At 31.1% G+C, this 26,820-nt stretch overlaps 3 protein-coding genes and 4 non-coding genes across 7 annotated transcripts; 5 read left to right on the forward strand and 2 right to left on the reverse strand.

Moving 5' to 3' along the window:
- Nucleotides 1-3,453: 3,453 nt before the first annotated feature.
- Nucleotides 3,454-9,545, forward strand: LOC108333521 (protein HOTHEAD). The gene is made up of 6 exons (XM_017568987.2): nt 3,454-3,605; nt 3,945-4,296; nt 7,614-7,924; nt 8,014-8,399; nt 8,505-9,073; nt 9,186-9,545. Exons 1-6 carry the CDS (start codon nt 3,530-3,532, stop codon nt 9,238-9,240), a joined length of 1,749 nt encoding a protein of 582 aa, XP_017424476.1. The 5' UTR covers nt 3,454-3,529; the 3' UTR covers nt 9,241-9,545.
- Nucleotides 9,546-10,472: 927 nt separating this feature from the next.
- LOC128194846 (U4 spliceosomal RNA) lies at nt 10,473-10,616 on the forward strand. The gene has a single exon (XR_008246295.1). It is a non-coding gene; the product is annotated as a U4 spliceosomal RNA (small nuclear RNA).
- Nucleotides 10,617-13,084: 2,468 nt separating this feature from the next.
- On the forward strand, nt 13,085-13,229 carry LOC128194879 (U4 spliceosomal RNA). The gene has a single exon (XR_008246328.1). It is a non-coding gene; the product is annotated as a U4 spliceosomal RNA (small nuclear RNA).
- Nucleotides 13,230-14,183: 954 nt separating this feature from the next.
- LOC128194882 (U5 spliceosomal RNA) lies at nt 14,184-14,298 on the forward strand. Its single transcript, XR_008246331.1, has one exon. It is a non-coding gene; the product is annotated as a U5 spliceosomal RNA (small nuclear RNA).
- A 1,187-nt stretch (nt 14,299-15,485) lies between these two features.
- Nucleotides 15,486-18,102, reverse strand: LOC108333276 (putative pentatricopeptide repeat-containing protein At1g17630). The gene has a single exon (XM_017568676.2). It carries the CDS (start codon nt 17,747-17,749, stop codon nt 15,632-15,634), a length of 2,118 nt encoding a protein of 705 aa, XP_017424165.1. The 5' UTR covers nt 17,750-18,102; the 3' UTR covers nt 15,486-15,631.
- A 652-nt stretch (nt 18,103-18,754) lies between these two features.
- On the forward strand, nt 18,755-18,870 carry LOC128194848 (U5 spliceosomal RNA). The gene has a single exon (XR_008246297.1). It is a non-coding gene; the product is annotated as a U5 spliceosomal RNA (small nuclear RNA).
- A 3,012-nt stretch (nt 18,871-21,882) lies between these two features.
- On the reverse strand, nt 21,883-26,048 carry LOC108332481 (receptor-like serine/threonine-protein kinase ALE2). The gene is made up of 9 exons (XM_017567767.2): nt 25,780-26,048; nt 25,212-25,499; nt 25,001-25,105; nt 24,783-24,890; nt 24,328-24,699; nt 23,938-24,222; nt 23,040-23,438; nt 22,701-22,944; nt 21,883-22,556 (listed from the first exon to the last, which is right to left on the reverse strand). The coding sequence occupies exons 1-9, from the start codon at nt 25,853-25,855 to the stop codon at nt 22,199-22,201; spliced, it is 2,235 nt and encodes a 744-aa protein (XP_017423256.1). The 5' UTR covers nt 25,856-26,048; the 3' UTR covers nt 21,883-22,198.
- Between the last annotated feature and the right edge of the window lie 772 nt (nt 26,049-26,820).

The raw sequence follows: 26,820 nt of genomic DNA on the forward strand, positions 1-26,820 counted from the left end.
TGGTGAGTTAATTATCAACCTACCTTTAATTTGACCTGAATTCGTTGACCTACAAATTAAATAAGGTTGCTTCAATTTGACCTGAATTCGTTTAACCTATAGTCGGAATAAGCTTGACCAATATTTAAAACCTATTTTTACATCTTTATATACGTAGCGTGTGCAACATAAATAATTAGAAAGTTGATTTAAAAATCATGTAGGGTATAAGTGCAATACCATGTCCTTCAATTTATTGAAGGAAGATCATAAAATACAAAGGAAACAGTATATGTGTATGAATAAATAACTAATTAATTTTTTATTTGGTTAGTGGTTATCGTATAAATATCTATGATATTTTCAAAATGGAAAAGCAAATACAATTTTTCATTTTTCATATACACTGTACCTTAATAACTTATGAATAGTTATAAACAATTTTCCTAATTAGTCATATGAGTTTTGATAACACTAAACAAAAATCTTTCTTAACAATTATAAATAACTGTTAAAGAAAATACCGTCTTCTTTTAGACACCCCAAAGGAAATTCCCTATTTTTTTTATACATTTTAAGAAAGTTGTTAAACTTCTAACTTCAATATTATATATATATATATATATATATATATATATATATATATATATATATATATATATATATATATATATATATATATATATATATTATCTCAGAAGTTAAATATAGAAATGTGACAGACATGATAGTTTGCAGAAGGGGTTGGGATAACATACTTAATTTACATTTCTGAGAAGAGGTCGTGAATGGCATAATTCTACTTTGATTCAACTACTTTCCTAGTAATAACTGCTACTTTTTCTTTTTTCGTATTTCAACTTTTCATGTCTACTTGCATGTAGCATGTGCATGTTAATAATTCTCAAGATCAATTTGAACCAATGTATTCAACTCCTATTTCATGACCATGCCTTGTGATAAATGGAACTAATGCACCATGAATCATCAACACTTTTCCATCTTTGTGCTTATGGAATGTTGTAAATCTTCAAGTAATGTCAACATGCAATGTATGTTGTATGGATCAGAAACATCCATCCACACTCCATGTTTTCAGATGAATTCACATTTCTTCTAGATAAAAGTAAACATATACACGGCCATCATTGTTTGCTGCTCCAACTTATATAACTAAAGCAGACACATAACGTGGTAAAGAAGAAACAAAGAAAAGGATTCATAAATATGAAAAATCACCGTAAATCGAATAAATAATAAATACACCGTGTTAAAGAAAAATTAAACTTTAAATCTAACTCAATATATATATATATATATATATATATATATATATATATATATATATATATATATATATATATATTATCTCCATTGAATCTATAATATTATATTATTTAAAGATGTGTCTAAATAAATTTTATAAAATTGACTCAAAAAAATTTATATATATATATAAATTCACAAATTTATTATCTTAGTAAATATTCTAACTTTGACGAGTCTTTTAAAATTAAAAGAGATTTAATAACAATAAAATTGAACCAAATTTGCATAACTTTTAATTTAAAATCTAAAAAAATGAATTTATGAATTTCTTTTTTATTAAATGTTAAATTTTCTTATTTATACTTAACATGTGCAACTTAGATTTAAATTTATTAAAAGAAAATACTTTATATTTCTTATATCAGTTTATTGATAATTAATTGTATCAACAATATCAACCACATAGCTATAAAGGAATGATTATTGTATATATTTGCATTTATTAATGATATACATGAGTTGCACAGAGTTTGGCAAGTTGTAGGTGTGTTTTGTAGTGTATAATTTTCCTGTTGTTAATTTGTGCATAATTGTTTGGGGGATAAATACTACGTAGGTGTCTGGTTGCATCTAGCAGCTGTAGTGGGTACGATTCTGCAGCACTGAGATTATTGATCTTCTTATTTCTGTTTAAATGTTTTTAATAGCAAGTACAGCCAAATCAATCTCCTAATTAATTATTTGAAACGCTGGAAGTAGATAAACTAAAATAATGGGTCATTCATTGTTCCTCTTCGGCTCCTTTTTTCTTGATCTATTACCAGTCAACTGATAAACAGAACCACCCACCAATAACACAGGCAATCATCACCTTAATAAATTTTTCTCTTCAAAGTATGCGCGGGAGACACATTTTGGAGGAAAACCAAGGTTCATATATATATATATATATATATATATATATATATATATATATATATATATATATATATATATGTATGTTCCGGATAATACAGAGAATCACAGTACCATTATATATTAACAGTCATTGTTTTAATGTATGTGTATTTGAAATGAAGCAATCACAATTGTAAAAAAATTGTTAAGAAAATATTTTTCTTTGCATATTTTTCTTTCCATTCATTAATTGTCGTTTTAGGATTTTGGTATATAATTATTTTTAGTTTTTTGCCTTTAAATTCCAAGCTGAATAGGTGAATATATACTCCAATCTCAAATCATTTGTATGTATTTAATCCGTTATTATATTAAAGTTTTGAATTTACAATGAATGCAACTTTTTACTTTATCGTTGTATTTATAGATTTTAAAATAAATTTTTAACAAAAAGTAATCTAATTATAATTCAAAAGACTCAAAAATTGTTAGATACATTTTACTTGTAAACATGTGAATTTTGTAATGTTAATGTCTAATAATAGCCTTATGTGTCAGTTTATTGAGAAACTGATCGATTTGCAAAAGTTTAGAATAGAAAATGACTGACCTTCAACGTTCTTTTACGTTGATCATCCGGTCATACCTAAAATATGCTTGTTATTTCTAAATTTACTAAATCAGTAATTTTAACGCCAATGTTTAAATTCATATTATGATATCTGTGAAATTTCTAAATGATTTTCATGATGGTAATTAAGTAAAATTAAAGAAGCAATGAAAAGAAAAGAAGAGCATGAATGGAGAGAGAGAATTTTCGTATATTTGGTAGAATATTAAATATGGAGCTTTATTGGTGGTGCCGGTGAGTGAGCTGGCTTGTTATAAAAGTGGTGGATAAGTTTGCAGAGGTAGCGAAATCCAACGGTCAGATTCTTCCCAAACCTTCACCTTCGTTTCCTCATTAAATGCCTTCTTCAGATGCTGTTTCACCCTTTCTCAACAAGCACGGGAAACTTACATTCATTGCTATTAACTGCTATCTTTCATTGCTATTATTTACTTCTTTCTAAAACAAAATTTCATCACTTTATTATTCTAATGTTTTTCTATTAGTAAAAAATTTAACCCTTCAAAATAAACCGATGATATATAGAAAGTAGTGTTTCTTATATTTAATACATTTTCAATATATTTTAGAAGGAGAAAATATTCTGCTTTAATTCATAAAACATTAGTTAAGATTCTCTTAAAAATACGTGTGTTTAAAGAACAGAGCAGTGGGGACATTTGAGAATATTTATATGGTGCACATGCACACAGAAGAGAAGGCCAACCAGAGCCAGCCACTTAGAGGTTGAAGAAGCTGCTTTTCTCAGACTCCATGGCGTCCATTGGTGCACTCAAATTCTTCCTTTACTTACTTCCATGTCTCCTCAACTATCTACCTCATTCTCAAGGTTTATTATCTAATCATATATACTCAACAACACCTTCTATATATCTATATTATATATATCTCTTTGGTGTGCCCTTTCTAAATCCTATTCTGACATTCACACAAACCAATCTCAAACACAATGTTCTGTAATATACAGTCAATGATTCGTGTATTTCACTGGGTCAGAATGTAATGTAATAGACAAAATGTTTACTTTCCTAGTACATAAAAAAACAGCTTCTGTTATGTTTTATGATGATAAAACACAACACAATACAATAATACATACAACCTTTTATCTTCACTGTTCTTTTTATGGTCGAGAAATGTTGTTGAAGATGAAAATGTATGGTTGCAGGTAAGCAGAATTGGAATGGTGAGTACCCATTTATCAGGAGAGGAAGTTCATTGGGGCGTTCGGACAATGGTGGTTATGACTATATAATAGTGGGAGGTGGCACTGCAGGGTGTCCATTGGCTGCAACGCTGTCTAAGAAATTCAAAGTTCTGGTGCTTGAAAGAGGAGGAGTCCCTTTCAACAACCCCAATGTGACATTTCTGCGAAACTTTCACATAACTTTGGCAGACACTTCACCAACTTCGGCTTCTCAGTACTTCATTTCAACAGACGGAGTGCTGAATGCAAGAGGAAGGGTTTTGGGAGGTGGCAGTTCCATTAACGCTGGCTTCTACACTCGAGCAAACCCTAGGTAACACCAACCTTCTTCTCACATCAATTTTCTCCTCTTTAGTATGTTAAATTCCAATGTGAATAATTTTTTAGGGTATAGTTTCTGTAGCGATTTCAAAATTTAAGAGCCTATATAGTTTTCTGATTTGAAAAAAAAAATCTAATTTATCTTAATTAAAATATTTTTCTATATTTTGTAAAATAAGGATAAAATTATATTTTATATTGATTTGATACACATTATAAAGTAAAAAATGATCATAAAAAATTTTGTGTGAAATTTCTCAATTTTATAACCATTTATAATAGAAGTTGTCATTTCAACGTCCCCTTATTTGAGGAAAAATTCAGTCCACTTGGAACGTAATGTAAATGTTATTGCATTTACTCTCGGATTAAAAAAAGTACATTAAAACAATCAAATTTTAATATGGTAGATTAATTATAATTGAGGAAATTAATTTTCGCTTTAAAATATGATACATACTATTGGAATTAACAGATATAAATCCATTATTTTTTAAAGTTTTATCATAGAGTTGATAAAAGTAAATGATTATTCTCTAGATAAATTAATTGAAACAAAAATTGAATTGCCATGCTAACTTACTACTATGATGAGAACAAAATTTACCTGTTGAAAATCATTTTATTGTTACAAATATGGTACATTTACAAGGTGAATATTATACATTCAATATGATAAATTAAAGGTGTATATCAATTTCTTCTTACAAGTCGATATAATTAACCCATGAAGGCCAAAGGCATTCATTTGATCATTGTTAAAAATAAAAATTATAAATTTATGTCATATAATTATATGTAGATTGTATTAATTTTATAAATAAATAAATTATTATAAGACTATTTAAATAAATGGCGTACATTTATCGTTTAATATTAATGGACCTTTTAAATGTGATTAAATGATTAAAGTTTGTAATTCTTATTTTTTTCTATAAAAAGTTCTTACTTTAAAAGTACTTAATGTACTCTATTAATATAGATTGGTAATATTTGTACTAATACTTTAATAATCAATAAATGAAATAACATTGATGAGATTTGTCTAACAATCATTATTTTCTGTAATATGTTACAATTTTTTTAGTATTATTACCAGTTGTCTGCTTCCAACCATCAAGTACAGCATTTTAAATCCAATTGTGTGTTTACTTGCAAACATCATTTTATTCAAAACTTCAATAACGTGTGTGCTTTTTTTCTCTTCTTTCATTATCATTATTAGATGTTGTTGTTGATTATTGTTTCCCAAAGAAATTGTGTGTCGGGTTAAACATTATGTACACCCACCCACCAAAAAACAAAGGCACAGAACTATACAGTATTAATTCCAAGTTTCCTATTTAATTGAATAATGGATTAAAGTAAAAGCAAATGTCAATAATGATATGATTTACTCGTTAGTAACATTTGCTTTCACATTAATTATTATTCAAAAACTTACTTTTGAGTTAAATTTAAATTTCTTAATCTAACATAATATAGATATATTTACTTATAGCTTAACCTATTTCTAAAAAAAACACTTATTTTAGTAAAAACTAGATATATTAATTGGTATTTCTTAAATGGGTTTGAGGCTTATGTATGATCTAAGCAGAATGACAATGATATAAAAGACTGCGTCTAATTTGACAAAATTCCAACTTGATGAATTAAATGCTTTTGTGTGTGTACCTTGGTAGCCCTATTTTATGCAATGTAAGTTGTTAGGTGAGAGTGTCAGATTTTAAGAAAAGGAAGGGAAGAAAAGAGACCACACACAAAACAGAACATTGAATATATTGTAGGGTAGTTTTTTGTTTTGGTAAAAATCATTAAGGTGCCTGTTCCTTGGAATAGCCATTGAATTCACATGTTGCAAAATGACCATTACACTGATTCATTTAATTTTTTATTTATTAGTGTTGCTATTTGATGTTTACATGGACCAGTCAATGTTATTCAACATCCTGAGAGAAAAACTGACAAATATAGAATATAAATAAGTACATAAATACCATACTGAAAAATATTTTTATATGCTCTCTATAAAATTTTAATGGTAGATTGGGCTTTTCAAATTCAAAAAATTAACCAATTTAATTTTAATTATTTTAACATACTATTCACTTTTTAATATGTAAATCAAAATAATCTTATTAAAATTAATCGTTAAACCCTTTTACTAATATATGACATGAATGGGTGTTATAAAGTTATTTAATTTTAGAAAATTTAAAAATTAAAATTTAACTTTCACAAAGTTGTATATCTGTAAAACCATAAGAGCAAATTTAATTTTAAGCCAAATGTTAATATTGTATTTTTATGATATAGAAATGTTATGTAGCATTACTACTGTTTGTCATAATTTGGAAATATGCACTAGTTTGTTACTATTTATTACCGCTTTGAAAATTCAAATAATTTTTCTCATTACATAATATGTAGTAAATATTTTAAAATGAATAAAACTTTAATTGCAAGAAAGAATTGGGTAAAAAGTTTTTTAATAAATATTTTATATAATTTATTTATTCCTATTTTATCTTTTCTTTTTTTGTCTATATCCATCTAAATAACATATTTCTTTTTTTTTTGTATTCTTTTTATTTTCCACTGATATATCGTTAATTTACTTATGATCCAAAGAAACTAGTTAAAAAAATAAACAATTCTTTTAATAAATATATAAACAATCTTTATATTTATTTTTCAAAAAACTAAAGTAAAAATTGTATTAAATTATTTTCCTTCAGTTGATAATAAGTATTGTTTACAAAGATTAAAAGAATCTAAAAGCCCAATATTTTTTAATAGCTCTAAAATCCTAAAATAATATATACTATAAAATTAAATTATGTTAACAAACCATTAAAAAATGTTTATTAAAAACTAATTTATAAGGAGAAGGACGATGTTAAAAAGATAATAATGGTTTTAAATTATGAAACAATAATTATTAATAAAATAAACTTAAACAACACTTATTTTCGGAATGAATAAAATATTTAACAAGCAAATTTATATGCAAGACTCTTGTTTCAAATAAGTAAATGTGATCATCCACTCACTAGATTGACATTGTACAAGGCAATTATAAAAGTGATAATAAAATATTATCGAATACGCTTTTATCAGTTTCTCTATTGAATAAAATTACGTGAATGTGACTTCTAAGTTAATGAATTTTAAATTTTCAGGACACTTAACTAATAAATAAAACGTGTTTAAAAAATACTATCTTAAATTATCCGAAACAAGACAAGATATGCTACATAGATAGTGTGTAGTATGAAACATGTTTTGTTTCTTTTTTTTCTGCAGATTTATAAGGAAGGTGGGGTGGGATACAAAGCTAGTGAACGAGTCTTATCCTTGGGTGGAGAAGCAGGTTGTTCATCGTCCAAAGTTTTCACATTGGCAGAGAGCAGTCAGGGACGGGCTTCTAGATGCTGGTGTGTCACCTTTTAATGGATTCACCTATGATCATAAGTATGGAACCAAAGTTGGTGGAACCATTTTTGACAGATTTGGCCGCCGCCACACCGCTGCTGAGTTGCTCGCTTCTGGGAATCCTAAGAAACTTACTGTCCTCGTCCATGCCACTGTCCAAAAGATTGTTTTTGATACAACAGGTATGATATGATCAATATGTAAGAAACATTTTTAATGAATATATACTAGCCTAAAATCACTGTCTCATGACTGAAAAATGGTGATGTAGGAAAAAAACCAAAAGCCATTGGGGTGATTTTCAAGGATGAAAATGGGAAGCAGCATCAGGCATTTCTGGGACCTGGGAGGAAGAGTGAAGTGATTGTGTCTAGTGGGGCAATTGGCACTCCTCAATTGCTACTGCTCAGTGGAATTGGCCCCAGAGAAGAGCTTCAGAAATTCAACATCCCTGTAGTGCTTCACAATGAATTTGTCGGTAAAGGCATGGCTGATAACCCCATGAACACAATTTTCGTTCCTTCCAAGAGACCAGTTCAACAGTCACTCATAGAAACTGTCGGTATAACCAATCTGGGTGTGTACATTGAGACTAGTTGTGGCTTTGGTCAGTCCAAAGACAGCATTCACTGTCACCATGGTATCTTGTCAGCTGAGGTATGCACTTTATTTGCTGCAAAATTACTTCTAATGTTAGAAACTTAGAGCACATTTGGTGTGTTATTGGAACTCATGCAATTACTTTTGAACATGATAAACTAGATTGGGCAGCTGTCGACAATTCCACCAAAGCAAAGATCACGAGAAGCTGTTGAGGCCTTTGTGAAGAGCAAGAAAGACATACCAATCGAAGCATTCAGGGGAGGGTTCATACTGTCAAAAGTTGCGAGTCCTTGGTCAACAGGTGAACTGAGGTTGATAAACACCAACGTGGAGGAGAACCCTGCTGTTACCTTCAACTATTTCAGCCACCCTCATGATCTTAAGCGCTGCGTGGAGGGTATCCGCTTAGCCATAAAGGTTGTTCAGTCACAGCACGTCACAAACTACACTATGTGTGACAGACAAAGCGCAGAGAAAATGTTGAACATCAGTGTGCAGGCAAATATCAACCTCATACCCAAACATCCCAATGACACAAAGTCACTGGAACAGTTTTGTAGAGACTCTGTGATCACTATTTGGCACTACCATGGTGGGTGCCATGTGGGGAAAGTAGTAAACTCTGAGTATAAGGTTCTTGGTGTTGACAGACTCCGTGTGGTAGATGGCTCCACATTTTCTGAGTCCCCAGGAACCAATCCTCAAGCCACTGTCATGATGATGGGCAGGTATGTAACACTACACAGAATAATGTACATTTTTTTAATTAACGTCTCATTATGGAATTTATGGTGTCAATTCACCTTATATATGCTAATAATATGTTCATATTTGCAACAGGTACATGGGACTGAAGATTCTAAGAGACAGGTTGGGGAAATTGGGTGATATTTAAGATGAGTCAGGAGTGTGTAATATGAAATTATCTCACCAAAAAGGTTGTAATTCGAAGACGAAAAGTGCTATTAGTAGTAGTAGTCTTTAGGGCTGGAAATGGATGTATTTTGTTTGTTAATTGTCAGTGAAGAGTGATTATCAAATTATGAAGCTATTTTTCTGAAAAAAGAAAAGTTATTGCAAATCCTCAAGGCCGGTTTAAACTTCGAGTCCTTTTTTAAAACATGAAATTGTAAGAACCAATTTTTTGGGTCGTGATGTAGCATGTAAGCATGAAGAAAATTAGACACGGTGTTATGATTTAGATTAGACTGAGGCTATTATCAATTTGAGTATATATATATATATATATATATATATATATATATATATATATATATATATATACTCTAATTCTACTACCACAATGTAATGATTTATTGAAGAACAAATTTACTTATTTGAAAACAAACAACGAACTTACTGTATATGAGCTATGTATATCGGATGCAGTGAAGAAGAAAGAAGTAAAAATAAATCAAGGTACGATAGCATTATTCTTTGTAATCCACTAAAGTATGTTGACGACATGGGTTGCAAACCTACCTTAAAACTACTTCGAAACACTGAAACATTTTTAACAATAATCTAAACTTGTGCTTAATTACATTAATCTACTAAATCCTAAATTCTAATATGATAGAATTTTGTCTTGAAATTAATACATTTCATAAACTTGGCACCAAACAAGAAATTAGATATTTATATAAACAAATTTTTGTAAGTGAAATTTGAAAAAAAAAATTCTTTTTCCATTGCAGTTTTTATACAAATACAAATATTACAACGTAATATAATCAAACATATGAAATACATTAATATTATCTAGCAGGTATGCACTTCCACATTGATGACACGACCAGTCATGAATGCCAATGTGATAGTTCTCAGAAACCAATTAAGAATTAAGTGGTATGAACTACAACTCTGATTTGTTAGTGTTCTTTAATATCGAAAAGGCATTCAAATATCTTCAACAGTAATTAATTGGGATTGGATTGGACAAGTAGCAAAACTTAAAAAAGAAAGAAAAGAAAAGAAATGGAAAAGAAAGAAGAAATGATCGTATCTGTTGTTGGAGACCTGGATTCATCAAATTAGCGTCTGCAGTCTAAAGTCCCACATCAACTATGACAATTGATGAGAATGACATAAATTGTTATAAAACCTTGTCAGACACCTTTGACATCTATCTTTGCGCTTGGGGCAATGACGCAGCTAGTGAGGTTCTAACCGAGGCGCGTCTATTGCTGGTTGAAAACTATTTCCAAACCCCCTCTTGGGCCTGGGTTCATCCTAGGCCTTAGAGAATTTCTGGAAGGGCTCCCTTAGGGGTAAAGCCCTATATTTGTTAATGAAAATGCTGGTTGAAAACTATTTCCAAACCCCCTCTTGGGCCTGGGTTCATCCTAGTCCTTAGAGAATTTCTGGAAGTGCTCCCTTAGGGGTAAAGCCTTTATTTGTTAGTGAAAAGTATTTGAGTGTTTCATCCACATCTTCAAGATTTCAAATTCCACTCTGTAACTTTTTTGAAACAACTTAAATAAATATTTTTTCATTTCTTTTTTTTTTATTAAAAACAATCTTCACCAGTTTAATAATAATTTAAATTTTAAATATTATTTAAAATAATTTTGTATTTTAATAATTATTAAAATATAATTTATATTATAATAATAGTTATATTAAAAACATAAAAGTAAAATAATAATAATAATAAATTTTATTTAATATATTCAAATATATTAAATTATAATATAATATTAAAATAAATTAAATAATTATTAAATTTTAAATAAAAATGAAAATTTTAAAAAACTTATTTATATAAAAGCTGTAAAATATGTTAATACTTTTGCTTTTCATTTAAAATTTAATAAATATTAAACTTAAATAAAAATTATAATATTACTTATTATATTTTTATATTTTAATAATTAATAAAATATTATTTATATTTTTAAAATAGTTTTATTAAGAAAATTAAAAAGTAATAACTAAAATAAGAATAAAAATGAAAATAAAAATAATACTTAAAACCATATTTAATATATTAAATTATATTAAAATATTATATTAAATTTAATAATTAAAATTTTAAAAAAAGAAAATTTGAAAAATTTGTTAACCTCGGATATACATATCCGATGAGTTATGAATCGGATATCCACCCGATTTTTAAAATTTTATTTTATATATAAATTTTAATATAATTTAGAATATTTAAATATTTAATATAATTTTATTTGTTATTTGATAAATAATTGTTTTAAAATTTTATTTTTTATTTAAATTTTAATAATTATTTAATTTAATTTAATATTTTAATATAATTTAATATATTTTAATATATTAAATATTTTATTTAATATAATTTTATTTGTTATTATTTTTATTTTAATTATTTTATTTTTATATTTTTAATATAACTATTATTATAACATAAATTATATTTGAATAATTATTAAAATATAATATTATATTAAATAATATTTGAATTTTAAATTTAGTTATTATTAAAGTGGTGTAGAATCTTTTTAACAAGAAAAAGAAAAAGTAAAAATATACTTGTTAAAGCTAAAAGTAAATTTTTTTACAAAGTTAGAGGTGTAAGGTAATAAGGAGATTTTATAAGGTTAAAAGTGGAATTTTTAGAGGTATAGGATGAGATTTTAGAGGTGTAAAATGAAACACTCAAAGTATTATGTATTTGGTAAGAAAATTTTGTGGTAGATATTGTATACTTATTTTTAGTGTAAAGTATTGAGCATATTGGAAGAGAATTTTGTGCAAGATATTGTATACTTTATTTTTATGTATTTTAATAATTGAATTTTGTGTGATGAAGTTGTTTTGTTTGATAACTTTTCTTTACAAGATATATTTTTATATGGAATGTATTTGAGAAAATTTAAAATTACTAAAAATAAAAATTATAATATTTTTCCCTCGTTATAAATTTTTTATAAAATATTCAATATTATTTTTTAGAAAAATGTTTTATAACTCCTTTAAAAAGGTGTTTGATTACTTTATAATAATAGAAACTGACCATCCAAATTCAATACAAGAATAGAGATCTAATTAAAAATTATAAATTTATATTAAATAGATATTAAAACACAAAATGATAATAAATAAAATTGAATATAAAATGATATTAAATAATATTGAATTATACCTGACCAATTTAACATGCTTGACGGAGGTCCACATAGACTGTGGTAATGTATGAACAGATCTAGATCATAATATAATATTGAAATGCTCTCCACTCTGCTGTCATGAAGCCATGAGCTAAATCACATAGCGAACTATTCTCCGCATTTTTTCATTTTCTTGCAAATCATGCAATCCAAACAGAAACTACACTTCCAATTTTATGAACATTTCTCTTAATACAAACACAACATTAATCCAAGATCTAAGCTTCTGTAAAAATATAAATACAATCACTGATAGGTTGATTAAGTGTATACATGCCAGTGTGATAACTCTCAGAGACCAATTAAAAATTAACTGGTATGAAAGACATTCAAATATTTTTAAAGACAACTCTGCTTTTTAGTGTTGATTAATATTTAAAAGACATTCAAATATCTTCAGAGTAGTTTATTGGGATTGGACAAGTAGAAAAAAAACTTAAAAATAGAAAAAGAAAAGGAAGGAATCATCCTATCCATTGCTGAAGTCACTGGTCAAATCAGCCTCTGCAAACTAACGTCTCACATCAACTATGACAATTGATGGAAACGACAGACAGAAGTTGTTATAAAATAACTTGTCAGATGATATTGCAAACTATCTTTGCGCTTGGGAGCAATGACGCAGCTAGTGAGATTCTAACCGAGGTGCGTGTATTGCTGGTTGAAAACTATTTCCAAACCTCCTCTTTATTCTGGGTTCATCTTTGGCCTTTGAGAATTTCTGGAAGAGCTCCCTTAGGAGTAAAGCCCTATAATTGTTGGTACAAAGTTGTATACATTTGTAATATTCAAATAAAGTTGAAATAACTATAAATTTTGGCTGTAGAATTTTGTGAGAGATACCCATGAAGTTTGGTTTTGATCATACTAAATGTGAATGGAACTGGCAGTAGAATTTTGTGAGGGTTAAGTCATTCTTATTTTTAATTTTATAACAATAGAAACTGAAAATATATATAAGATATAAATGTTTCATAACTCTTTGCTACATTGAAATGCATAATGGTTGCTCAAAGAGAATTCTATATTTATTAATAACACAACTAACTCAACAGAAAGAATCTTATATATTTATTAATAACACACAAGAGTTACAGAGGTTAATACATTATAACAGAAGTTAACGTGTTAATGAGACGGAAAGAATTTAAAAGATACCAGACAGCCTTTGATACAGTTACAAATTATTATACATATAAAACACGCTTATCTCCATTTGCAGTTGTCACATAATCCATATCATTCTTTCAAATAGTATTTAATTATTTTGTAACAATAGAAACTGAAAAATATTAAACACTTATTTTTTAGAAAATTTAAAATTATAAAATATAAAAATTATGCAAAATAAATTATAACAGACAGGTTTCACTGGTTGATAAATTTTCTTTATAAGATATTTATTAATATTTTTATTAAAACTGTTTTATAACTCTTTTAAAAGGATGGTTAATTATTTATAATAATAGAAATTGAAAAAATTAATCCAGCTCAATAACAGAGTAGAGATCGAATGGAAGTTTTATATTAAATGCACATTAAAATATATAAAACAATATTAAATAAAAATAAAAAGTGAATTATATGATGAGGAAGTTAGCATTTCTGACCAAAAGTCCACATCGACTGTGCTAGTGTATGAACAGACGAATGGTCATAATATAATACGAAAATACTCTTCAGTAGCATCTCACGGAGCCATGAGATAAACACATAGCGAACTATTCTTTCGCCTTTTACTAAAGAATACCGTGTGTTTGTCTCGCTAAGTGGCATACGCCTATTTTTGTAAGAGCCCTAAAAAGGGCTCTGTAATTTTAGTTTAAAGATGGTTTTTTGTATTATCTTTCCAACCTATAATAACAAGTACGATGATAGTCTCCCTAGAAGACTGAATTTGTAAGTGCCCATGCTCATTCTATAGTATAATTTTCTTTATTCTATCATCCAAATATTAAAATAAGAGCTTAGAACCCTGTGTTTAACTATCTTCATCTTGACATCCAATCAGACAGTTTTGTTTCATTGTCAGCACCTCAGCATTAAAGTGAATTGGCTTCTAAATGTTGATGACTTTCATCATCAGTACCTTTGCTTACCTTTGTTCCAGAACTGATGGATGTTGATCTAGAACCTGGCAGCTCCAGTGAGTTAATGACATAGCACTAGATATATATTCAGTTTTATATTTATAATGAATTCCACTAACAACTGCTAAGATGAAGATTTTTTAGAACAAAATGTTCAAATAAATCACAAAAAAACCAAAGACTCGATTAGCATAGTAACTAGAAAGGCTGAAACTAACACTTCAAACTTACAGAAGTAATTTAAAGTAAGTAAAATAAGTCTACATACATACCACTAGTCACCACTCATGTACATCTGTAACCCATTTGAAATAACAAATAATACAGAATAATATAATCAAACATTGCTCAATATAATACAAATTAGATTGAAAAAATATATATTTATAATTGAAACTGACACTGTAGAACACTCTCAACAGGCATACTTTTAAAAAAAAAGTGTATGCCATTTAAAAGTAATAAACACAGTTTTCTTATTTAGAAGACGACAGAATATTTCGCTGTTAGTCAAGTGACTCCATAAGAAACATTTATGAAAATCCTTTCATTTTATGGTGCAATCAGTTCACTTGCCTATAGAATCCCATTTCATGTGAGTGCATGAACCGTCTTTGAAGAGGTGTCTGGCAACTCCATGGAACAAAAAGAAGGCTATAAAATGACATTAATCTATTCATCTACTTTAAAACAAAGCTATAAATAAAAGATAGTGATTTTAAAAAAATAACGAGATGAAAATAAAAAATAATATTTTAAAAGAGAAAAATATTAATTCCAAATTGTAAAAAAATAAAATAAATTTTCGCTTATTTTTTGTGACAACTAAATACATATTAAACCCACTCCAAAAATGGACGTAAAGATAATTAACTCTATGCATTATGGCAAAATATATTAATATCTAGCCAAAATTTTCTGGATAACTCATTCAGAGTGTCATTGTCCAGTAGTTCATGGAATAACTGATGGCAAGATATAATATCTACCCTCTTAGCTCCCAGATTGCAACAAGAGTAACGAGTGATCATAAACAAATTCTTGACAAAAGCAACTATAGATTATAATTTTTACTCGCCATGTGAAGGGCCAATTCTTCAAGGATCACATAAACTTCATCCAGATTCAGATGGACTGAATTCCCTGACGAAAACATGTAAACTTTCTTTCGCAGCTCAATCCAACTCTGACCAGGTACTTTTTTAAGACCTTTTGTCCTTGCTGACACCCTCACTCTTGCGAAGTCATCCCACCTTCCATTTGCAGCGTATATATTTGACAGCAGCATGATGCTCCCTGTTATTTTTGACTTCAGGGTTAGAATTTGTGATGCTGTTTCTTCTGCAATGTCCACGTCTCTATACATTCTACATGAGTTTAAAAGAGCTCCCCAAATATACTCATTAGGTTCCATAGGCATATTTCGAACAATATCAGTTGCTTCCTTCAAAAGTCCAGCACGACCAAAGAGGTCAACCATGCATGCATAATGCTCTACATTAGGTTCAATCCTAAACTTTCTGGCCATCTGATAAAAAATGTTACGACCAGCGGCAACAAGTCCAGCATGACTGCAAGCAGATAGAATAGCCACAAAAGTGATGTTGTCTGGCTTCATTCCAGCTCTAATCATCTCATCAAAACTTCTTAAAGCATTCTCACCAAGCCCATGCATTCCATAACCCCCAATTAATGAGTTCCACGAAATTAAATCTCTACCCTTAATACTATCAAACACTAAATGTCCTTCCTTGAAGTTGCCACACTTCATATACATGTTAATCAGACCATTTCCCACCAAAATACTGTCACCCACCAAATTCCTAATGGCATAACCATGGAGCTCCTTGCCAACGTTCAATGCAGCTAACTCTGCACAAACCGATAAAACGCAGGAAATTGTCACACAATTTGCCATTACTTTAGAAAGCTGCATTTGCCTAAAAAGTTCCAGTGACTTCTCACCAAGCCCCATAGAAGCAAAGCCACTAATCACCGCACTCCAACTTATAACATTAGGCCTCACTGGGGATTGACCATCTGTACATGACTTCTCCATCTGCAAAAATGCTGCATAGGCCTCCTCACACAATCCAGATTCAGCATACGCCGATATCAAAGCATTCCAACTTACTAGGCTCTTGTTCTTTATATCCAAAAACACCCTTTGTGCATCCCCCAAGTTTTGGTGCTTCCCATATGTCCCTATCAGAGCATTTTTCACAAACAAATAATCTTCATATCCACCTTTAACAACAAGCCCATGGATTTCTTTACCCCAGTCAACTTGAAGCATAGTAGCACACACAGACAACATCACGGCCAATGCTTCAGCACTGATTTCAATTGTCCTTGTCCTCATCAACTTAAACAACTCTAGAGTTTCGTCATAAAGCCCACATCTAGCATGACTTGACAAGAGAGAGGTCCATGTCACAGAATTCGGCTGCAAACCTTCCAACTCCATCCTTTTAAAAATAGCAGAAGCACCAAGAGAATCACAGTTGAAAGCATAACCCGAAACCATAGTATTCCACGAGACTAGGCTTCTAACAGACATTCCATCAAACAGTTGGCGAGAATCCTCCATTCGCCCGTGCTTCCCATACATACCCACGAGTTCATTGACGACGTGAAGATGATTCCGAAAACCCAGCTGCAAAGCATGACAATGGACAATCCTGCAGAGATCAGAAACAGCCAGAGACGAGCAGGCCCGTATTATCAAGGGAAGAGTGAAGCCGTCGGGAAAAATTCCAAGGTTTCTCATTTCAAGATAAAGTCGAAGCGCGTGTTGATGGTAGCCATGAGAGACATTGGCTCTGATAATGGAATTCCACAAAAGAAGATGATGGAGTCCCTCAACTGGGATTGCAGCAAACACTTTGCGAGCGTCAGAGAGAAAGCCAAAGCGGGCGTAAACGGCTATGAGGCTGGCGGCCAAGAAGGGTAAACGATGGGCGGCGGTGAGAAGCAATTGGGAGTGAAGCTGGCGAGCTTGATGCAGAGTGAGACAACGCCGGAAAAAGGCATGGAAGGAATCAACAAGTTCATGGCTGTGGGTAACGTAGAAAGGGTGCGTGTGGAGGTGGGAGATTGAAGGAGAGACCACAAAAATGGATTGGAATGGTGACAAGAGAGAATGGAAACACTTGGAAGCTGCATTCCGCATCAAGCTTTTCAACCATCTTAGTTTCCACTGTCAGACACACAACCAGGTTTTTGTACACATGCTTCGGGTTAAATCAAAGAAACAATTTCCCAAAATAACAAAAGCATTTATAAAACTTGTCAACAAGGTGACATGACAAAGCACCTGTTCGACTTACTTTTGGATCGTCCCGCGTTTAAAAGAGTGAGAAAGAAAAGGTTTTATAATCAGTCACAGAACCAAAATCACACTCCAGCAGTCACCAAAACTTCTGCACATACAATACTGCAGCTATGCGTTGGTACTATATGGTTCATGGCTGCTCATATGTAATCATTAATGTCCACTTAAAACATCTGAAAAACATTAATGCTCTTAGGCCTGGTTCATCCTAAGCCTTCTAGAATTTCTGGAAGGGTTTTATGTTTTTTAGGGATTTTATGTTTTATGATGTATTGTTGAGTTAAATGTGGATAAAGTAGTTCTCAGGATGTTTAATTTTATAACAATAGAAACTGAAAACATATAACAATTATTTGTGGAAATGTATAGCAGGTTTATGTTTGATAAATTTTTTATAAGATAAACTTTTATATTAAATGTCTCATCACTTTTTGAAGATGGTGTTTAATTAATTTAAAACAATAGAAACTGAGAAGTATATAACAATTATTTGAGAGAAAAATTAAAATTACAAAAGATAAAAAAATTATGCAAAAAAAAGTTAGAACATGTTTCTTTGTTTGATAAGTTTTCTTAATAAAATATTCAATAATATTTTTATAAAAAATGTTTAATTATTTTATAATAATAGAAACTGAAAACAATTGATCCAAAGTCAATAACAGGGTAGAGATCTAATTAAAATTTTATATTAAAACATAAAATGATAAAAATAAAAAATCAAATAAAATTGAATAGACCAAGTTAAACATGTTTGATTGAAGTCCACATCGACTATGGTAATGTATGAACAGATCTAGGATCATAATATAATATGGGTATGCTCTATATTAGCTTTCACGGAGCCATTAGATAAGTACATAGCGAACTATTCTTTCGCCTTTTACTAAAGAATACCGTGTGCTTGTCTCGCAAAGTGGCATACGCCTATTTTTGGAAGAGCCTTTGTTAAAAGGGCTCTGTAACTTTAGTTAGAAATTTTTTTTTCTTAGTTATTGAGCTGTTATTTTTTCTTAGTTATTGAGCTGTTTTGAATGTGGCCCTTCTTTAAGGATTACAATTCAGTTTTTGAAAACAAGCGGTTTGTTTATTCTCCCTGAATCATAATACTGTTTATTCTCCCTGAATCATAATACTGTTGCAAGCATAAACGCTGAGGAGAATTAAAAAGTAGAAAGACCTTGTCTGTTAAATGACACCATCTTCTTGAGGAGACACAATGCCCAAAAGAAGGCAGGAGCCACCTCACTTTGGTTCTCTCATGTAGTTAAACCTATAGTATTTTACTATGCACCTTTTATACGTTTTACAATTTGTCAATTTATTTTCTTCTCAAATTTTGTCATGCATCTGAAATATGTCATTATATTTACATAGATTAATTTATAGTTCTTTTAAATGTACTCGTTATATTGGATTTATTTAGAGTAATTATCTTCAATTTCATAGTAATTTGTAATGTTTTGAAGGGAATAAATTACTCATCCATTACTGCTCTCCCTTCTGGGAACCGAGGTTGGTATGCCCTTCATTATATTTTGGTTCTGTCGTTTATTTACACAGTACTAGAAAGCTGAGCTGTTGGTTACTAGCCTTCTAGAAGGATATTTCTATGATGACCACTGGTTTTATTTTGGAGTTTAGGGCATTTTATACCTATACTGTAAAAACATGTTTTAGGTGAGGGTTATTAATACATGTTTGAGGAAAAAACACTCAAACAGTATTAGTAAAAACAATGATGTTCCACCACTTAAAGGATACAGCAAAGAATAGAGTTCATACATAGTATTCAACCTCTTCAGTAAAATTCTAATTTACATGTATGCCACTCACAACCTTTTCCAGAAAATTCTAATTTACACTAACATTACAGAGTCCTTGGTCAAATACGCTGTTTATCATATGAATTATCATATGATACTAGTCTTTTTTTATTGTAGCACAATGTTTGATTAAAAGTGACAAATACACGTATTCTTGAGTAAAAAGTGAAAGAATAGTTCGCTTTGTACTTATCACATGGCTCCATGAATAATACCATAGCAGTCTCTTATTATTGTACTATAATCATCACATTGACTTTTACAATACCACTCGATGTGGGTTTAATAAGAAATGTAAATTTGGACAATGCACCTCTGTTTTAATACTAGAGTAGTGTTTTTCAATACTACCCATGTTTCATTTAACTAAATTGCTCACAAATTTAGTCACTGAGATTCTCTTTAAGAATATTTTTGGCCGCATCTTCGGATTTAAATTTACTGTCTCACTCATTAAAAGCACCACAGAGAACACTCTTGACAGTAAACTATAATCAAACAGTCCTCAGCGCATTGATTAACTGAAAAATCAAAACTGATATTACATAGCCCTCCAAATAAGAGGTTTCTTTCGTAAACAAAATGTTGCTTGTTATGACAATTACCAGATTCCTTTTAGTAAGAGGTGAAAGAATATTTCTCACATTCTCAGTTTATACTTAGCCCAATTAGATTAGTTTGATTTGAGAGAATAGATGAGTATGGAGAACCAAATATTTAAATTTCTAGGTATGACTGGTTCGTTCTCCAAATTTTTCCTATCACTTTTCTGAGTTCTGACTGAATTTGTTGAATTTTTTTGTGGTATTTAGAATTTCTATTTTTCTATAATGTACTTGTAGATATTATTATGGCAGAGAACACATATTTTGTACATACAGCTGAAAATCCAGAGTGCGCACCACACTGAGCAATAGATGTCCCTGCATAACTTCTTGAAGTATTTTTCACATAATTTAGTATTTTTTGTCAAATTTTACTATAGTGATTCCTGTGTTTGAAGCAAAAATGTTTTTGAATTAGACTATGAATTAGAAATGTCTGAAAAAGTTCTATTGCTATTTTTCCAAACAATCCACATCTATATAAGGAATGTGATGGACCTGTGATAATGACAAAACAATCAGAATAATCAACTTCTTCCCAATTCAAATCTTGAGAAATCCTCCCTCTTTGTCCTCAGTTATATCAGCAAATAATTTGAAAACCTTACTATGACAGTCCGTTGTGATCGGTTGTCAGTGCTTTGCTTTAGGAAGAAGTGTGTCCACAGCTTCTTCTTGTACCAAAAGATTTATTATCTTAATCATTTGTGGCCTCTGTACTGTGCAACTGTAAACTCTTCATGCCATCCAAATCTTCGTTTATTTTTGTGAGAATATCATCTGTTGTGAGTTCTGAATCAAAACCAAACCTATTAATGCATGTTCCTATCAGGTGTCTGCACCCCAAATTTACCGAAGATAAATTAGAAAAAAGTTGACCACAAAAATTTATCAGTAACGGCTCAATATTGTTAATTTAGTAAAGGGTCTGAATGGATTTCAGCCCTTCAAAAAGGGTATGCAGATCCTGCGTACCCTGAAGGCTAAGAACCGTTACTGGTTAAAGGTCTTTCATCTTAGCCCTTCTGCAAAATTGATCTGTGGAAAGAAAGTCATAGAGAGGTCATCAAAGTGTATTTTAGTTCCAAATTTTTTTATGTATGAGGATATACACTATTTGTTGTTGTCGTTGATCATGTATCTCTTTCTGTTTGTTAAGCATTAATTCGTGATGCATTGAGTACATTACTTTGATTGTAATAAATCTTCAACTGCAGAATATACATACTCACACAAGCCACACACTCCCATATCAAATAAAAACCTCGTAACTTTCATTCAGACCAACCAAAAGCTAAAAAGAAATCTTAATATAGCTGCAAAAAGATTCAAGTCCATAAGTCTGCATTCAGAACTAAAATCAGTTTGTATGTGTTTGAATAAAGAAGTAATCTGCATTTCAAAACTAAAATCAGTTAGTATGTGTTTCGTGTCTGATTTTTACTTCAGCCACTTAGAAGACTGTAGATTTCAAATTTATGTTCTTTAATTGTTACATCAATAAGCATTTGACTTCAAGTACTTGTTTTAACTCTTAAAGTTTGTGACATCAACTTCCAATGCCATTATAGTAAGTAATGACGAACAAATTTGCATTGTCATTAGAATTTGCTTTGAGAAAGTTTAATGGGAATTTAGTTGAAATTTCTGTCCCCTATACATAAGCAACCCCAATGACTCAAATTCTTGCCCCTTGTGAGCATTACTTATGATGACAGTAGTGCTACCTTGGTTCTCAACCAGGTTGATAACTAGGCTGAAGCAAGGTTCTGTTGCACTCTGAAAGCTCACTGTCTCACCTGGAACAATGGTTACAAGACCAATTACAGGGTCATCTTCTAAAAGACTTTTCGGTCTTACAGAACTCTTGTTTCCTCAAACTCACTGCATACCAATGTCAAGGCCTGAACAACTTCACCCATAAAAGGACGCTGAGTGACTTCTGATTGCACGCACATGGATGCAATTGCTGCAACCTTTACAATGGTATCAATGGAAACACTATCTTTCATAATTGGGTCTATGATCTTCTGCAAACCCTCCTTACTTGTAAGAAGTGGACGAGCCCAAGCAACAAGGTTTTCTTGGCCCGTTGGCTGTGACAAATCCACAGGCTTTCTTCCACTTAGCAGCTCAAGGAGTACAACTCCATAGCTGTAAACATCACTTTTGACAAGAAGATGTCCTGTCATTGCATATTCAGGAGCTACGTAGCTTCAAAACAAGATGCCAACCAGACAAAATCAGTTTTCATCTAGAGGAAGTGAAATGAGTACATTGCAAACACCGTTAATTTGACTATCATGTCCATGACCCATGAAATCATCAATACAAAAAGGTCTAGGAAGAGATTGTTACCCAAATGTACCAATAACATGAGTTGAAATGGGCTTGTTTCCCTCGTTCAATGTTGTTCTAGCCAAGCCAAAATCTGAAACTTTGGGTACAAAATCGTATTCCAATAAGATGTTGCTGGATTTGAAGTCTCTGTGTATGACACATGGATTACAATCTTCATGCAGATAGGCTAATCCTCTAGCTGCACCAAGTGCAATCTTCATCCGGGCATTCCAATCAAGTGGTTCGGTTTCTTTGTCCACACCTAGCCACAAGTTAGAGTATTAAAAATCAGGCTCTTTAAAATTGGCTTTCAAAAGTGTTGATGACTTTCATCATCACATCAGTGACTTAGCCTACCATGTAAGTGGGATTCCACGCTGCCATTAGGGACAAGCTCATAAACTAAGCAGCGAGTCTGTTTCTCTGTGCATATACCTATCAATTTAACTAAATTCCTATGGTGCAAGCAGCTAAGCATCTCTGACTCTGCAAAGAATTCATGGTCACCATGCTGGTCATCCCTTTTGAGAATCTTCACAGCCACCTCTCTGCCATCATTTAAGTCACCCTTATAAACAAGACCGAAGCCACCTTCTCCAAGTATGCTTGAAGAATTGAAGTTATTTGTTGCTTTCTCGATTTCGTTCAAAGAAAATATTTTAGCTGATCCTGCATAGATTATTGTTCCAGAACTGAAGGACATTGATCTAGAACCTGGCATGCTCGCATAAGTCAATGACCTAACACTGGCAGTTCCTGCTTTGAACATATTCATAATGAATTCCACTGTTATCTACTTGAACATGGAGATTCTCAAGTAAATAGCTAAGATGAAGATTTTTCAAGCACAATTCTGAATAAATCCCAGAATACAAAAAACTAAATTAGCACTGTAACCAGAAAAGCTGAAATTGACACTTCAAACTTCATGAAGTAAGTTGTCCATGAAATTAGGTCTTCAAAAATTACCAAAAGGTAAAGGTAGTCCTCACTTGCTTTTAGAATAAACATTTGATATGAGTTTTGTCTCAAACATAGACACCTACAATATTGGTATTCTCCAGTCATCTCTGGTACCCACAATCAATATTTCCATTTTAAAGATTTCAAACAAAAGGACAGAAGTATTTCTAATTGCATGAAAGAAATCATCACAACGCTTAATTGTTTAAACAAAGGATAGAAAACAAAAACTTCCTTGTTACGGTATCTAAAGTGCCATCAAGACTTTGAAGAAATCAGTACTTGAAGTTACCTGATCGTTTTGAAGAGGATGACATTTTTGCATCTGGAATATGTCCAGGTTCAAGAGTGCTGGAACCACATTTCAAGAGAAAAAGCCATGCAAGTCCAATGAATAGAACGAAGGCGGCCAAAGATGAAAGGATGATCATAATAAGCATTCTTCCACCACTCCCTTCTTTTTGCTTCCTTGAGACATTTACTCCTAAAGGTTTTATTATTGTTACATTGTTGTCGTGACCAGGGTATGGTTCAACATCTATACCGTAAACATTTGAAGGTGGAGATGGTGGAAGACCTGAATATGTTATCAAAAAAGGATAAATGAAATCAAATATACTACATTTATTGACTTCATATAGTACAACACAAAATGGTCTTAAAAAAATTATTAATGTATAACCTGGATAATGAACATAGAGCACTTCATAGGAACCGAAGGTAGAAGAATCACTGAGTATCTCTCTCTGCCAGAATTTCTTATATATTAAAAGAGCTGTTGTATCATCAAATTTCACTCCTTGGGGTACCAAGTTTATGAGAACAGTGGTTTTCTCGACCTGCTGAGTAGTTGCATCGGCTCCCACAATGCGTACTTGATTACGGTTCAAAAAAACACTTGCTGAAATTTCTTTGGCCAGCTTTGAAACAGAAGGAAAAAACTTGTATATTGCAATGCTGATGCGTAGTTTAACTTGGAGTGGCCAAACACAACCACAAGGTGATCCAGGAAGTGTATATGTCAAGGGCTCGGAGCATGTCAGTGACATACAACCTAAAGACCAATTAGGAAAAAGATCAATACACAGATATCGGATAACTTGGGTGGGATTATTGAAGAGAAGGAATCAATAATACCTTTGTTAGGCGGTGGAGATGGTAGAACCAAAGCATATGCTGCTGGTGGAGTTCTTGTCTTCTTCACTGATGAACCTTGAGGTGAAATTCTGGGTGAAGTATAGGGTACTGATGGTGATGGACAGAGCAAGGCACAAACAATGAGGTGCTAACTCTAGTTAGCAGTCAAGGTAGACAACACATAAGAAACAAAAGTAAGAGAAATGAATGTTTAATACCATTCAAGTGCTGTGATAGAAGTGTTGGTGCTGGTGCAGGAGCTTGTGCGGGTGCATTTACAGGTGAAGAGAATGAATGTTGTGATTTGAAGACAGGAGGAGGACCTAGATTTTCAAGAGAAGTTTACAGAAGAAATGTAGTTAATTTTGAGGTGTTCAAGGCAAGAAATATTGAAACTGTGCATTAACTTTATGTGTCAGATAATTAAACCTTGATGAGTATGGGGGTTGGTTGAAAAGGTTGGTCCAGGAGCTTGGTTGCTGAACTTTCTTCTGGAATGGTGATGCTTATGGTGTGGAATTGGAGAGTCCATAGAACTGTGCGTCCATTTCCTTTTGGGGAATGGTTGGGAAGGTGAAAGAGCAATATTTCCGGGAATTCTTGAAGATGCCTTGGAAGGTGGAAGTGTAGAACTAGCAGGAACTCTAGTAGGTGACTCTGTGGGTGGGAATGCAATGCTTGAAGGGCTTCGGATTCTTGAATGGTGCAAATAGCTTGCTACAGAATTTAAAATCACTTCAGTCTCACAGAGAATCAGCATGAAAAACCATAGCAGCGGATACTATGAACATCTAAATAAAGCTTGGAACTAGTTTCCCATCTATTTATTTTCCAGCAAAGGAACAGTTCCTCAAACAAAAAAATACCCTTTAATGTGTAAATGTATAATGAACCACATTTCATGTTCAACAACAATTTATGAACTTTTTTCAAACGGATCAAACATGCAGCAGTATGTATAAAGCAACTGATGAGAACATCTAAATCAAACTCATACCAGCATATTCATGAAGATGGGGTGTACATGTAACAAAATGTAGCTTAATTAGCAGGAAAATGAGCTGCAATTCCATTCTGAAGATCTTTCACCGACAAATTGAAGTGTGTTTGTTTGGAGTTAGCAGCAGCAGCATATACGCTGAAGCACAGTAAGAGAGAAGCTACTACGAAAAAGACTAAAATATGAGCAAACCGACAGTGGTAACCAAATTAATAGGAAATAAGATGGCAAGAGAATGGTTTAGGAAGGAGAAGACAAGCATGCTTCCTGTTTTCATAATTAATGACTGGGAAATGACAGTTTTATTGTTCTTGAGAATAACTGAGCAGCTAAAAAATCACCACAGTACAATCCCAGCTACTAGATACAGAATAACTTCTCTGTAAGATGGTTGGTGGGGTTGGAGTTCTGTTAATGTAGTTTCATCGTATTAATATAAATATTTTTACAATATTTTAACACAGTGTCATTTTTTTAGTATATTAACAAATAAATAATGAATTAATAAAAGAATAATATATGTATTGTATAAAAATGTTGTAAAAAAATTTATATAGAAATATTTTTTTTCTTGATTTTAAGAGAGAGAAGAGACAAAGTACTGAATCACATAAACATTTACTTAGGAGAGACTCTCGAATTAACTATATTAACTGTTTGAATTAGATGTTTATTCTGTGAAAGAATTTGAGATTGGTTAAATATATTATTCATTTTTAAATTATTATAGAAGATTGCATTTTACTTTTAATTAAATTATAAAATATTTTATTTTTTGAAAATTATATAAATTCTCCTTTCCAATAAACAGTATGTGTAGTGTGTATAAAACATCTTTCCGGACAAACGATAAATTATATTATAATTCACTGTACAAATATTGTGTCTATCATATATTGGAAAAAATATTTTTATAACTTTTTCTAATAATGATTTAAGAACGAAAAACATATTTAATTTTTAAATAAAGCATTAACTGACTTTCTTTCTAATTATTTTTCACCCAAAGGAATTTTGCTTTTGGTTTAATTTATATAA

This window comes from Vigna angularis, chromosome 11 (genome assembly GCF_016808095.1).
Source record: "Vigna angularis cultivar LongXiaoDou No.4 chromosome 11, ASM1680809v1, whole genome shotgun sequence".
In the NCBI taxonomy this organism is placed as follows: Eukaryota; Viridiplantae; Streptophyta; class Magnoliopsida; order Fabales; family Fabaceae; genus Vigna; species Vigna angularis.

Excerpts from the sequence above, each read along its gene's own strand:
- LOC108333521 (XM_017568987.2), top strand. The coding sequence starts at position 3,530 with ATGGCGTCCATTGGTGCACTCAAATTCTTCCTTTACTTACTTCCATGT. Across the intron at positions 3,606-3,944 it reads CTATCTACCTCATTCTCAAG|GTAAGCAGAATTGGAATGGT; the intron begins GTTTATTATCTA and ends GTATGGTTGCAG. Across the intron at positions 9,074-9,185 it reads ACTGTCATGATGATGGGCAG|GTACATGGGACTGAAGATTC; the intron begins GTATGTAACACT and ends TATTTGCAACAG.
- LOC108333276 (XM_017568676.2), bottom strand. The coding sequence starts at position 17,749 with ATGCGGAATGCAGCTTCCAAGTGTTTCCATTCTCTCTTGTCACCATTC.
- LOC108332481 (XM_017567767.2), bottom strand. The coding sequence starts at position 25,855 with ATGGAATTGCAGCTCATTTTCCTGCTAATTAAGCTACATTTTGTTACA. Across the intron at positions 25,500-25,779 it reads CCATCTTCATGAATATGCTG|CAAGCTATTTGCACCATTCA; the intron begins GTATGAGTTTGA and ends TAAATTCTGTAG. Across the intron at positions 24,223-24,327 it reads GCTCTATGTTCATTATCCAG|GTCTTCCACCATCTCCACCT; the intron begins GTTATACATTAA and ends TAACATATTCAG.